This window comes from Megalobrama amblycephala, linkage group LG13 (assembly GCF_018812025.1).
Source record: "Megalobrama amblycephala isolate DHTTF-2021 linkage group LG13, ASM1881202v1, whole genome shotgun sequence".
NCBI lineage: Eukaryota > Metazoa > Chordata > Actinopteri > Cypriniformes > Xenocyprididae > Megalobrama > Megalobrama amblycephala.
Window position 1 is genome coordinate 15,144,247 of NC_063056.1, and position 14,669 is coordinate 15,158,915.

General features: G+C 38.1%; 1 protein-coding gene across 2 annotated transcripts in view; it reads left to right on the forward strand.

The window, feature by feature from the left end:
- The window catches only part of creb5b (cAMP responsive element binding protein 5b), an 88,332-nt gene that overhangs the window by 15,627 nt on the left and 58,036 nt on the right, over positions 1-14,669 (forward strand). For both annotated transcript variants that reach the window (XM_048152413.1, XM_048152414.1), the window contains exon 5: positions 6,307-6,464. In XM_048152413.1, coding sequence (XP_048008370.1) covers positions 6,307-6,464 — 158 coding nt within the window. The remainder of the gene's footprint in view (positions 1-6,306; positions 6,465-14,669) is intronic.

Genomic DNA, 14,669 nt, shown 5'->3' on the forward strand with positions numbered 1-14,669 from the left:
TATGGTGTGGGTCTCGCAGCTGTGATCCCCAACACTAACAGTTACCCCTTACCTATAACAATAACACACTGAAGACTCCCAGCTTTGGACAGATCACACACATACACGGCGGCTCCATAGCTGAAGCAGGTAAAGATACACCTAGAGATCAGATTTGGCACCTGAGCTTCAGATTGACAGTTGTGTTCATAAAGAGCGCTGTTTGTCTGGATATCACATATCACCCAGACAATCACACACTCTTGATCTTTTTCAGTACCACGTGAGCTGACTATGGAAGCAGTATTTTAGTGCATCATAGTCCAAAATGTAGGAACTTTATGGTAATGTCTTGGCAATGACGCATGCAAAAAACTCAAGGTCTGACAATGACGCATGCAAACACCTTCAACCCTAATGACTGTTTTACCACTTGCACCACGACTGTGTCACAAGATGGCTGGCCTCAGTGACCATTACCCTACTGTATGCATGATAGCCGTGCTGTAGATGGTGTCTGTTAATCTGGGGAGTTTACACTTGAGGTTTAGGGTTAGTATACCATGCCAAGTCAGCAAGCAGCAGGTTGTAGCAGGACTTTTGCTGAGCTCAGGCAAAGACAGGTGGGATGGAGATATCGCCCAGAGCCTTTTCAGAGAACTCTGCAGTGCTTGTCTTAAAGGAAGTGTACTAAAATCAAATGTGGAAGCTGGTTTATCTGTTTAGAATCTCATGTGCTTAAAGGATGTGCCTTTTTAGGCAAGTTAGATTTAGTTGTGCTATAATTTATCGCAAAAACTAGTTTTTACTTATTCACTAACTATACTGTTTAACCATATGTTAAATGTGCTAAAATATTGCTGCATTGTGAGTATTCGTATTAAAATCATAGGGCCCTATCATACACCTGGCGCAATGAGACGCCAGGCGTGACGCAAGTGTTTTTTGCTAGTTTCATCCCAATGCAGTTATCGTTTTCACATCCAGCGCTACGTTGTTTAAATAGCAAATGCACTCACGTCCATCTGTTCTCCCATGGGCGTGCTGGTCTGAGGTGTGTTCAGGTGCATTGTTGGCGTGTTGCTATTTTGAGGCAACTGAAAATGACTGTGCCATTGACCAACAAAAACCTGGGTGCGTTAGTAATATGCGCCTGTATTTTTGGGTGCACAACACATGTACACTCTGCTTGTTATACACACAGGGATGCACAGCAGCACACAAACATTTTTAAATATCGTTAGCCTCACAGCATAATTGCCTAAGTAATTTTTTGGCCAAATTGTGATATCTGCCTTTGAAATATGATCTGGGCAATTATGCTATGAGGCTAACGATATTAAAAATAAAAGGATTCCTTCAGTCCTCTGCTTGCAAATTCCGCCATTGTGCAAGCACAACTGGCTTTTAAAGGTAATGGGAGATGAGACTCTGATTGGTTTATTGCACGTTATGCTCAAAACACACCCACGACTCATTAAGAGACTAGGTACAACCCGTTTTGGACCACGCGCCTGGTGTGCCGACTATTTTTTTCCATCATTAAACTAGCAGAAGAGGATTCAGACACGGATGATAAGGATGATCTATTTTTGTCAGAAACATGTTAGCATTTTGGTACTTCTGGCTTCACCGGCCTGAAGGCAATGGATTTGAATGGAATTTGTTTGGCTGCAGCCTCATTGTGTTTGTAATCACATTCTTGCAAACTATTCTAACTCAAACCTTTAGGGACAATGTTTTTTAAATAAAGACTGAAAGAACTGTCAGCTTAGTGATGGTGACTGTCGAATAAGTAATCCAAAAGCGCAGGCCTCAGTGGTTCGGCCACATATGCCGAATGAATGGCAGTGGTGTCGTTTGTTTACAGCCTATGTTTAGCTTTTTAATTCTGTTGATTGTATTTAGGCAACAAATTTCATTAAAGGTGTGTTCATTTGTGAAGATTATCATTATGAACAAAATGTGTCATCATTCACATTAGTTGGTCCTAGAGCTTATTTTCTGCAATAATCCAAAAGCCAATGAAAAAATCCTATTGGAGGGATTAGGAACCAGTGTGATGCTAACTTCTGGGATGGCCTATAAAATAGTTCAACTGCAGCACTTCCACCTTGACTTGGGATTTAAAACTTTAAATTGTGCCTTTAAGGAGTGGCCCTCAACAGATATTTCCCTTTTTCATCTCTTATTTACACTTACTCTATCTGCTACAGGAAGTGCATGCCTAAGTTCACAGTGGTGTCGCACCTAAACATTGTGTATGCATTTCTGACCAATAATTCTCCTTGTTCACACATCATGTAAATGTGTGGTTTGTGTCAAAGATGCCTAAACCAAAGAGGCTGATGTATGTGATGTTCAGTCAGTGCTTTGTAGCTAACAAAAAAATGTTCCGCTTACGTTCCCATTATGTTATGAAAATGTTATTTCTGAATGTTCTCTAAACATTCATTTTTTTAAAAAATTTTTAAAAACCTTTTTTGTTCTTGGTAACATGAACGTTAAGGGATCATTTCATTTTCTAATTTTGCAGATATTATGGGATGTTACTTTAGAATGTTCTCTAAAGATTCTGAAACAAGTACTAGCAACATTTTAGTGTTTTTGTGCTAACATTTTGAGAACATTATTAAAGACCAGACAACTTTAAACAAACATTCTATTAACGTTATTGGAATAATGTTTGTTCATTACTTCGAGAGAACCTTGCCAGAACAGTAGCCAAAGATCTGTTAGCTGGCCTTGTTAGCCTTGTTTTTAGGGCGGGGACAATAAATCGATTCTCGATTCGCAATACAATGATTCTGGATCGATTCTGATATTTCCCGAATGTATCGCAATTCTTTCTCGAATCGATTCTAAACTTAGTTTTAACAGCAGATCGCACTAGATGCTTTAGAAACAGCCGTACTCTTCTTGCTTCCAATTCCTCACACACCACTCAAACCTAAAATAATCATTCTTAAAGTTTGAAAAGATGGAAGCGAATTACAAGGGTGTTCGCAGTGGGCTGTGTTTACATTAATCTCGCGCCATAAAAACATTCTGAGCTGAGGGCAGTGTTGCCAACTTAGCGACTTTTCAGACCCCTTTAGCGACAATTTTTCAAAAAAGCGCCTAGCGACAAATCTAGCGACTTTTTGGACAAACTTCAGTAACTTTTCAAATGTCACCAGCACTGTCCTGTGAGCGCGAGGTCTTGCTTTCCCGTTGCCGTCATTGAGTGGCTGAGAGGAGCAGCAGCACCGTTGAGTGCACGGCATCTGACAGACGTGAATGAGCGAGTACGAGCACACAGTGTTGCCACGGACCAAACACTATTTCTGATTCTCCTTTGTTTTATATTTAAAGAATTTAGTTTGATGGTTTTGATTTCCATTTTTCTCGTGTGCTTATTATCACTTATTTTACTCACTATCACAGAGCTTTAGTTCATCCAGTTTCCGAGCTCTCTGAATTCATGTAATTTACAAATGTATAAAAATGTCATTCATTATATCATACGCGTTTTGTTGCCGGACAAAAAAATAAATTATATATATATGAGAACAGCTTTATTTGACATTCGGCTATATTATATTATATTGTATTAAAATACAGTAGGCTATGTGAGCACGGATTAGGAGAGAAAACACATTAGACAGGCAGAATGCAACCGACGTGATGACGTCACGAATATGCTAATTTACCCATGACGTCATCTAGCGACATTTAGCGACTTTTTGGGCAGGCTTTAGCTACTTTCCTTTGAAAATAGTTGGCAACAGTGGCTGAGGTGCTAGTAACGTTATATTTAACCACTTACATGACTCAGCCGAACTCACGATCGCTGTCTAGCACTCATCTTCATGAGCATTTGAGTGTGTTAAAAAGTTAAAAACTAAGTTAAAATCTAGCCTAGAGCGCCATCTGCTGTTAAAAACTAAGCTCAGAATGAATTCGAGAGAGAATCGCGATACAATCTTAAAGCTGCAGTCCGCAACTTTTTTTGTGTTAAAAATGTACAAAAAGTATATAATGAAATATACAACATGAATCCATTTTCCAAACCGTGTTTTTGTATTATCCTGAATCATTATGGTACACTTATAATAAGTGTTTATATTCGGACTATTTCAGACCAGGGGTGCGTTTCCCAAAGCGAACTATGGTCGCAAGTTCCGTCGTTACCAATAGAGTTCAATGGGACTAACGACCATGGTTCACTAACGATGCTTTCGGGAAACTCACCCCAGACTGGTAGGACTCGCCGCAGAGTATCACAGTAACTGGAATGTTACTGCTAGAATGTTCCTCCGCAAGACGCGTGCAGTTCTGTTTATTAACCGCTAGAGGGCCAAAAATCGCGGACAGCAGCTTTAAAATATCAGAATTGATCCAGAATCACTGTATCTCGAATTGAGAATTGATTTATTGTCCCAGCCCTTGGCTACTGGTTTTCTAGTTTTAGTTCTACATTCTTAAGGTGTGTTCACATTTACTGCTGTTTTTTCATGGATGAATTCAAATCACTTGAATAGGAATCCACACGATTATGAATGTCGCATGAGCGTGAAAGACTTCCCCACACAGATTTCGTAAAGGATTCAAGTTGGTCACACGGATATGAAAAGCTGTTAAATTTGAAAGTAACTTCTGTTTGAGTTGTGCTGAATACATCTCTGAAATATTGTATAATAAAATAGGCAATTAATCTTTTGAATCTTTTTTGCATTTGATATCACCTATAGTTGGGTGTTTTTCCCCCCTACACTGTAAAAAGTAATAGGCTACTCTATATCTACTCAAAAAAATGTTGGCTACATATTAGAATTAGAATTGAGTTAGAATTAATCAAATGAATTCCTTAAATGTCAACCATTTAAATTTGAGTAAAATTTAAACAAAAATATCTGAATAGACAAGATGAATTAAAGGTGCCCTAGAACTTCTTTTTAAAAGATGTAATATAAGTCTAAGGTGTCCCCTGAATGTGTCTGTGAAGTTTCAGCTCAAAATACCCCATAGATTTTTTTAAATTCATTTTTTAACTGCCTATTTTGGGGCATCATTAACTATGCACCGATATATAGGTTGCGGCCCCTTTAGTTCTCATGCACCCCCTCCCCTGGAGCTCGCGCTTGCCTTGAACAGCATAAACACAGTTTACACAGCTAATATAACCCTCAAATGGATCTTTACAAGATGTTCGTCATGCATGCTGCTTGCATACATCGGATCATGTAAGTATAGTATTTATTTGGATGTATTACATTTGATTCTGAATGAGTTTGAGGCTATGCTGCGTGGCTAAAGCTAACATTACACATTGCTGGAGAGATTTATAAAGAATGAAGTTGTGTTTATGAATTATACAGACTGCAAATGTTTAAAAATGAAAATAGCGACGGCTCTCTTGTCTCCGTGAATACAGTAATAACCGATGGTAACTTTAACCACATTTAACAGTACATTAGCAACATGCTAACGAAACATTTAGAAAGACAATTCACAAATATCACTAAAAATATCATGATATCATGGATCATGTCAGTTATTATTGCTCCATCTGCCATTTTTCGCTATTGTTCTTGCTTGCTTACCTAGTCTGATGATTCAGCTGTGAACATATACAGACGTCCTGCCCTTGTCTAATGGCTTGAACATGGGCTGGCATATGCAAATATTGGGGGCGTACATATTAATGATCCCGACTGTTACGTAACAGTCGGTGTTATGTTGAGATTCACCTGTTCTTCGGAGGTCTTTTAAACAAATGAGATTTATATAAGAAGGAGGAAACAATGGAGTTTGAAACTCAGTGTATGTCTTTTCCATGTACTGAACTCTTGTTATTCAACTATGCCAATATAAATTCAATATTTAATTCTAGGGCACCTTTAAGAATTCTTTATTCTTTTCATTGCCAACATTGAAGACACCTAATGATAACAAGCAGAATCATTGAAGGAAAGAGAAACAGAAGAATTAACAGAGTTTTAGATGTTGGTGTTGATTTTATTGAAAATATTTGGTCACTATTATGTTGATCGGTGTTTCTTTTAGTTGGGCAGTTTAACTCTTTGCTTTTTATGTCAGTTTGTGGTTTTTGTAATGGTGTTTGCAAATTTTACACATTTTAAATGGTTGACTTTTAAGAAATTAATTTGATTCATTCTAACTCAATTCTTATATGTTGAATTTAATTAACAAAATTTCTTGTAATCTGTTGCCACAATTTTATTGAGTAGATAGAGCGTATCTAGTTATTTTACAATACATTGACAATTTATATTTTACCCCTGTGCTCATGACCCCCACCCCACCCCTTGTGTTTCTGAACAGAATATCACTCTTCATGGGCAGGGGGGCCCTAACCAGCACCAGCAGTCCCACTCAAGAATGGCCAACCACGACAGCAGCATAGTAATCCAGCAGGCACTGCCCTCGCCCCAGTCCAGTTCTGTCATCACTCAAGCCCCTTCCACCAACAGACAGATTGGGTAAGTCGCCCTCTCCTCACCGCAGTTGCGTGGGCCCGGATAAATATTGTTAGTTGCATGTCATCAGTACAACGTTCAATAGACGAAGGCTGGTAGTTTGATATTAGGCCAAGGTCCATGCTGCTGTTTGCATTCCTCCTCTCACAATACAGCAGTCGCTTGCACAAGGTGGAGGAGTAGTGATTATGTTCTTCAAAAGACTCTGTTTGAGTCTAAGTCAGATTTGTGTGTCATGTCATGTAGATAGTAGTGGACAACAGCGGGATTCTTGGAAGTTTTTATTTAAAGACAACTGTGGTTGTTATTATGATGTTATATGTGATGTTATGATGAACTATATACCTTTCTGCACTGACATTCAAAGTGTTTCTTAGGATACTGATTTTTAGAAGAAGGAACATGGTTTGTGTAACATTAGCAACACATTATTAGCTGTTTGATAATGTAGTCACGCAAAAGGCTAATCATACTAATTACCGTTATGTGTCCGACGTTGTAAAAAGCGATACCATTGTGCAGCGTTTACCTCGGTAGGTTGACTGAGTGGATCTCTGAGCTCGTGCGAGTGAGTGGAGGCGGGGCTAATTATCATATTCATAGATCTGTGTATACTAAATAAGGCAAGGGTGTAGAGTTACATTCAACCTATTTTAAGGCATGAAGAAATTTTAAATATGTAATTTAGGTGATCAAAGATGAGTTTTAAGGGATAAAATTATTGACTAAAGGGGGAATTTAAGTATCTCTTACTTCATAGCTCTTTGGTTTTGAAATGTTTCTGAAGCTGTGCATGTGTAGGGATGTGAAAATGTAATTGATCCCACATTTTAGAGTATGCTATTTAATGGGACAGTTCACCCAAAACTAAAAATATATTTTCTCAGCTCATGTCGCAAACTTGCATGACTTTCAAAACAACATTAGACCCAGAGAATAGTTTAGGTCAAAGTGAAGATTGTTGAGGTTTTGCACTTCACACATTCAGTTTCACACGCACTCGCCAACACTCTCAAACACTTTTACCCAATTTAAAAAAGAAACACATTGCTGACTACACGATAGACATAGTTCTCAAAAACATTCATTAAAATTAAAAACCTGGCATTTACTCAGCAAACTATTATTTAATGCTAAAGAAACTCTTATAATTAGGGGAAGCAAATTTGCAATCAGCAAAGTGTCACATTCCTTGGAAGATTGTAACACTCTTTCGATGTCCTGTGCATTTCGTGTGTTTGTGAATCTTTCCAGTTGTCCCTGCAGTGACTCTTAAATTTCTCCATGTCATGTAGCCAGCTTGGGTGTGTCCCACAGTGATGACATCAGTAGTGCAGCTCTGGTGGGGATATCAGCTTTTTGGGATGACGCCCCTCTTACGCAAACACATCCCACTACTGACCCGTCTTTTTTCCCCAACAATCTTATTCCCTTTTTCTTAATGTCTTTCGTTCTCGATCTCTATGTTGCATCAGAATGCGCCCTGTCTGCAGTATAATCACCACCCGAAACACACTCTCAAACACATGATGGGCCGCAGGGAGAGGACAGTATCATTTTCAGAAGTGGTAGAGATTTAAAATGAAGATTAGAGGCTCAGTTCTGCAGCTGACTCCAAAATCACAGAATTATTGCACATAACACCAGATTTTCAGAAACAAAATGTTTCATGATAAAACTGTCACTTAGCAAGCTGATATATGGGTGCTTTTTTCAGAACCTACCGTCTTATTGGTAGGCGGCAATCAATAACATACACTTTACTTAATGTCTGCATACAATCTTATGTGTTTGATTATTTTTGTGAAGGCATACTGCATATCTATATGCCAATGGTGAGACAGGATAGGTTGGGTAGGTGCCCAGATTGGACAACTTGTGAATATTGGATGGAAGGCCTGTCAGTCAAGTTGATTGATGGTCTGACAGTCCATTTGTTCTGGAAAAGGGATGGAATTACAGTCGAAGAAAGAGAGAGAGGATAAGAGGCTGAGAGAAACTAGGTAGTTCTCCTTTCTTTGCTGCATTAACTTTCCTTCAGACCCTCAAAATAATGTGATGTAAATCTGTAAATGATTTATGAAAAATGCACTGATTTTTCTTTTGGTGTGTACAGCATCTGCACTATACTTACAAGAGCTTTGTAGCACAAGGGTTTCCGTAGGGTCAAGGGCAGTAGTGCTGAAGCCTGCTATGAATGCTCTGCTGTGTTTTCAGACTGTAGAAATGAGAGGTGAATATAAATTCATGCAGAGCATATGCAATGTCCATGCTGTTTTTGTGTTGGAACGTGGGTGCGCATGTGCTAAAGCTGTAAAGAAACAGTTTATAGCGTTCATTATGGATGGACACTCATGCAGCTCAAATATTATAAAGTCTTTGGTCTTTTATGGAAACTGTATATTTTATTGGGAGAAGCTGTGTTAGACTTAAAGTAATTGGTGAATATCACAAAACCTGTCAAGAGCTTGTAAGGGTCACATTTCAACCAAAAATCAAACAAAAAAATATGAGGTAATATTATTCTTAATTAAAAATGTATTGCATTTTTAACATAATTTAAAAGTTTATTTAAATTAGTAAAATATTAATAATGGCAGTGTATTTTAGTATCACCAATATACACTTATAGTTTTTGTTAATATGTTGATGAATTAGATTTTGTTTTTATATTTTCCATTTTCACTTTAATTTTAGCTAAAGTTTTGGAGTTTCTTTTTACACTAAGTGCAAATAGTGTGTTGGAAAACACTATTTACACTAGCTCCGCCATCCAATGTCTGGTTGGGCCACTCAAGGTTTAAAAAAGACGCATAGATTCAACATCTTCAGTGGCTCAACAGTAGCAAGTAAGGCTTGCAGACCTGGCTTTTAACGTGATCGAGGACGTGGGTTTGAATCCGCCTTTTGCCGAGTTTAGCATTTATTTTCAATAAAAATGAAAATAATGTTCTAAAAGTAGAAATAAACTGTGAGCGAGTGTTTAATAATATTAAAAGTGTTTATTGGGTAGGGCAGGGGTAGGCAAGTTCGGTCCTAGAGAGCCGCTGTCCTGCTGAGTTTAGCTCCAACCTTAATTAAACACACCTGAACAAGCTAATCAAGCTCTAATCAAGGCTATAGGCAGCTGAAGGTTTTTTTTTTTTTTAGTTTTGGAGCTAAACTCTGCAGGACAGCGGTTCTCTAGGACCGAACTTGCCTACCCCTGGGGTAGAGTTAGGGGAAGGTGTAGGGAGGGTTTTTATTCTCCCAATAAGGCAGCATCCATTTAATAATTTTAATAAATATAATAATTTACACTCTATGATATTATTGCATCCTGTTAATGTACAAAAATACTTAGGTGCAATTAGTATCTGCCTATTTAAAGTATAGATAGCATCTAATTACTATTTACTCTTATTGCAAAGAACTGATACTTTTACATGGTGTAAATAGAAAATATTGCTATTTTCACTTAGTGCAAATATCCACTGCCTTAAAGTTTTAGTAATTTTGTTGTGCGTTTTTGTCATTTTTATAAGTTTTGTTTTTTAAAAAATGTTTATATTTTTATATAGTTTATTTTGTTTCATAAATAGTTTTAGTTAAAGGTGCCCTAGAATCAAAAATTGAATTTACCTTGGCATAGTTGAATAACAAGAGTTCAGTACATGGAAAAGACATACACTGAGTCTCAAACTCCATTGCTTCCTCCTTCTTATGTAAATCTCATTTGTTTAAAAGAACTCCGAAAAACAGGCGAATCACAACATAACACCGACTTTTACGTAACAGTCGGGATCATTAATATGTACGCCCCCAATATTTGCATATGCCAGCCCATGTTCAAGGCATTAGACAAGGGCAGGACATCTGGATGTGCACAGCTGAATCATCAGACTAGGTAAGCAAGCAAGAACAATAGCGAAAAATGGCAGATGGAGCGATAATAACTGACATGATCCATGATAACATGATATTTTTAGTGATATTTGTGAATTGTCTTTCTAAATGTTTCGTTAGCATGTTGCTAATGTACTGTTAAATGTGGTTAAAGATACCATCGTTTCTTACTATATTCACAGAGACAAGAGAGCCGTCGCTATTTTCATTTTTAAACACTTGCAGTCTGCATAATGCACAAACACATCTTCATTTTTTATAAGAAAGGGGGCAGGGAGCGCGCGATTTAAAGGGGCCGCAGCCTGAATCGGTGCATAGTTAATGATGCCCCAAAATAGGCAGTTAAAAAAATTAATTAAAAAAAATCTATGGGGTATTTTGAGCTGAAACTTCACAGACACATTCAGGGGACACCTTAGACTTATATTACTTCTTGTAAAAACTGGTTCTAGGGCACCTTTAACACTAAAAACCCTGGGTAGTATTTGTTGTACTGCCTTTGATGTATAATGCTTTAAATAATACAATATTAAATGTAATAAAGAACATTACGGAGGATTACGGTGATGACAGTTTGGAGGACAATGTGCTTAACTGTCATGAAAGTAATCACTTTATTTCTATTAGATGTGTTGTGTGACCTGGACATGTGAGATTCATTCAGTCGCAGTTTCTATTAATGATCTTTTAATGCAAATCTGTCTTTTTGTTACATCTTCATTGATGTCCATTGAATACTGCAACTCCCTAGGACTCCACAAGTGTGAGAGTGATTGTTTTGTTACGGGGTCAGGGGTCAGCCTATGGAAGCGTGTATCAGTGTGTTTGGAAATGTCCACCTCAGCAGGAAAAAAAGGCTTTCAATCCCCTCAGCACAGAAACTCCACTTCCCGCAGGAAGCCATCGAGGCCAGTTAGTGCCTCTGTCCACAAACCATTTAATCTTCTCTTCCTGCTGCTCTGAACTGAAGAATCATGCCACGATTTAACTAAAAATCCTGTATGATGCGGTATTGACGTGCATGATTTAAAAATACTCTGCTCTTGTGAAATGTTATTGTCTAAATATTACACTATTCCTAGAAAGGGGGTGAATCATAAATTTGGCTTAAAAATTGGTGTATCGAATAGTCGGCTTACATCACAGTAGCCGGATTGTTACTATTTTCTATGGTGAATTGACGTCACATATATATATGACATGGCTCTGTCAATGAGAGAAAGACTGACTATTTAGAGGCTGTTGTATGAACGCCATATGATGTTCGTATTTTAGTACACAATCCATTCTCTGTGACGATTACTCAGCTCTGCTTTATGTATTGTTCCTGTTTTTCAGAAAAAAATAGGGTTAAATTATCAGAGTCAGAATGAGCAACATTCACACACATGCACACGCACACACAAACATTGGGTTTCCATGTTTTATGGGGACATTCCATAGACGTAATGGTTTTTATACTGTAAAGACTGTATATTCTGTCCCGCTTCACTAACCCTAAAACTACCCATCACTTTTTGTTATTTTAGATTTTCAAAAAAGGTAATTCTGTATAATTTATAAGCTTGTTTCCTCATGGGGACCAAAAAAATGTCCCAACAAGGTCAAAATGTACTGGTATTACTATACTTGCGGGGACATTTGGTGCCTATAACGTAGGGAATACCAGAACCACGCGCTTTACGAATCTTTTGTTTCGAATCAGTGGTTCGGTGCGCGTATCAAACTGCCAAAGTCATGTGATTTCAGTAAACGAGGCTTTGTTATGTCATAAGTGTTTTGAAATGTTTCCTTTGGCAATTTGATACACGCTTTGAACCAATGATTCGAAACAAAAAATTCGTAAAGTTTCGAAGCTTCATGAAGCGGTGTTTTGAAGTTGCCCATCACTAGATATTGTTGAAAAAAAGTCGTTTTTTTGGTGCACAAAAACTCTTCTCGATCTTAAGATTGAACCACTGTACTCACATGAACTGTAGTATCTTTAGTACCTTTCTGGGAATCTGAAAGTGTTAATTATCTTGCTGTCAATGGAGGCCTAACTGAGCCATCAGATTTTATCAAAAATATCTTAATTTGTGTTCAAAAGATGAACGAAGGTCTTACGGGCGACATGAGGGTGGGTAATTAATGACAGAATTTTCATTTTTAGGTGAACCAACCCTTTAACAGAACTTCCAGTACTTACTCACACTAATGTAAAAAAAATTACAGCTTCAAGACCAGATTTTTTTTCCTGCCCCCACCCCCCATCCTATCTCTACAGTGTAATTAACTGTACTGCGATTGTGAATGACTGTGGTAAGCTTAATCCAGGGTCCATCTGCTTTCTGGGTTTTTCGGGATGTGAAGATTGACTGAGTTATACAGCGTCCATTGAATTAGGATAACAAGTCGTTTTCATTGCTCCGCCATGTTTGCTGAAGAGCTTTGGAGGCTTGGAATCAATTAAGATTGGCTTTCCTCAAGTCTGCCTGCTTAACAGGGCTCAGGCTGGGGCCCACAGCTGTGAAACCCAAGGACCCTCAACCCCCAACTTTTCCTGTGATTCTCCCAGTGTTCCTTTTGCTTTTTTCCCTTTATTCACACCAGCCCTTCTAAAAAGGCCGGCATATATTGTATTTTGGATGCTAGTCCACAGGATCGGATACTTATATACTGTATATCTCTAAGGGATAGTTCAAAATTTTAAATTCTGTCATCTTTTACTCACTCTCTTGTCATTCCAAACTTGTATGACTTACTTCTGTGGAACACAAAGACATGTTGAAGAATGTTCCATCTGTTTTTTGGACACTATTGACTTTCATTTGTATTGAAAAAAATGATCTGAGTTCTATGCGTTGAATGAATGATCCCTTTAACTAGATTAACCTTGGTCAACATGGTTGATCAGATATCATGCTCTTCGTCTAGCTAGGTTTTGCATGGCTACAGTTTGCCAGTTCACATGGGAGACTAGCACTAACCAGCATGAACCAGCTGGTCTTTTCATGAGGGAATACAGTCCCTCAGAGAGGTAGGAGGTGGGTTGGAGACCCTCAAAGAGGCAATCTGACAAAAAAAAATGTCATGGCTATGCTTGCTCCATGTGAATTACTAACATCTGTTCCTGAGTCATGTCAGTGTTAAATATGTTAGACATAGTCAGTCGGCTTGAGATAAAACATTGTGAGGGCGGCTCAACCTCTTGACTGAGTGATAAGAGAGTCCAGGGGTTGGAGAACATTACTAGTAACTGTGAGTACTAAATGTAACTAGTGTCTGAATGGTGGTCGTACACACTGAAGGAGAGACGGATATGGGAGAACAATAGTTCTTTTCTGCTTGAGCTCTGGTGATTGACACAGACAGATTTAGTTGAAACACTCTTGTGACAGCAGATATAATAGAAACAAAATGGATTGCAAGGCAAACTGTCATTTCTGCCATATAAATATGATTATCAGGAACAGCTAAGTGTGATTTCCTTTGAAACATTTCCTGTGTTACATCCACAGTGAAACATCTGCAGTCGATATAAAAAATAAACAAATCTTAACACCACTGTTTAACAAGCATGCTAACAGATAGCATGCAAATTGAACTTCATAAATCCAAAATAACTCCTTTGTATAGCACACTTCCTTTTCTATTACTAAAGAATCAGGCAAAAATTCCCCAAGCTGATATAAGGAAAAGCCTATGAATGTTTTTTTTCTCCATCAGAGTTTCCCTACCTCAAACAGTTTCTTCCTCTTTATTACCATAATTTATTGACATTTGTAAAACAAATAGCGCTGGCTTATTTTATGCATTTTGCACTATTAAAAAGTTGTGCAAACCTCCATGAGCCTGCAGGAAGTACTTGTGGCTCCAGTGCGAATTTGATGCCCAGAGCGAAGTACGCAAGTTGTGTAAGGCCTCCGAACCACCAGGGGGCCCCCTTGCTCTCAAGAATGATTTAATGAGTAGGGCTCTCAGTTTCGTTTTTGATTATGATTTCAAATGATTGTGAAATTACAATGCCGCATTCCGTTCTTTTCCTTCACCCTTTCTATGTAATCAGTCAAATCATGTAACATGTAAAAGCTTGAAAGAGACGCTGTTCAAAAGGCGTCTTTTTGTACAAGACGGAGAGAAACACAGACAAGTATAGGCTACTTTGGGTTCCGGGTGTGCAAATACACTCAAAATGTCAATCCGTCCGTCCACCGGTGAGTTTTCATTTAGGTTAGTAAAGTAGGAAGTAATCAAATGCTTGTCAGTATAATATATCTGTGCAATGTGTGGATTTTTAGTCTTAAAGTGACAGCAGCCTAATAAACCAGCTGCTGTCTCTGT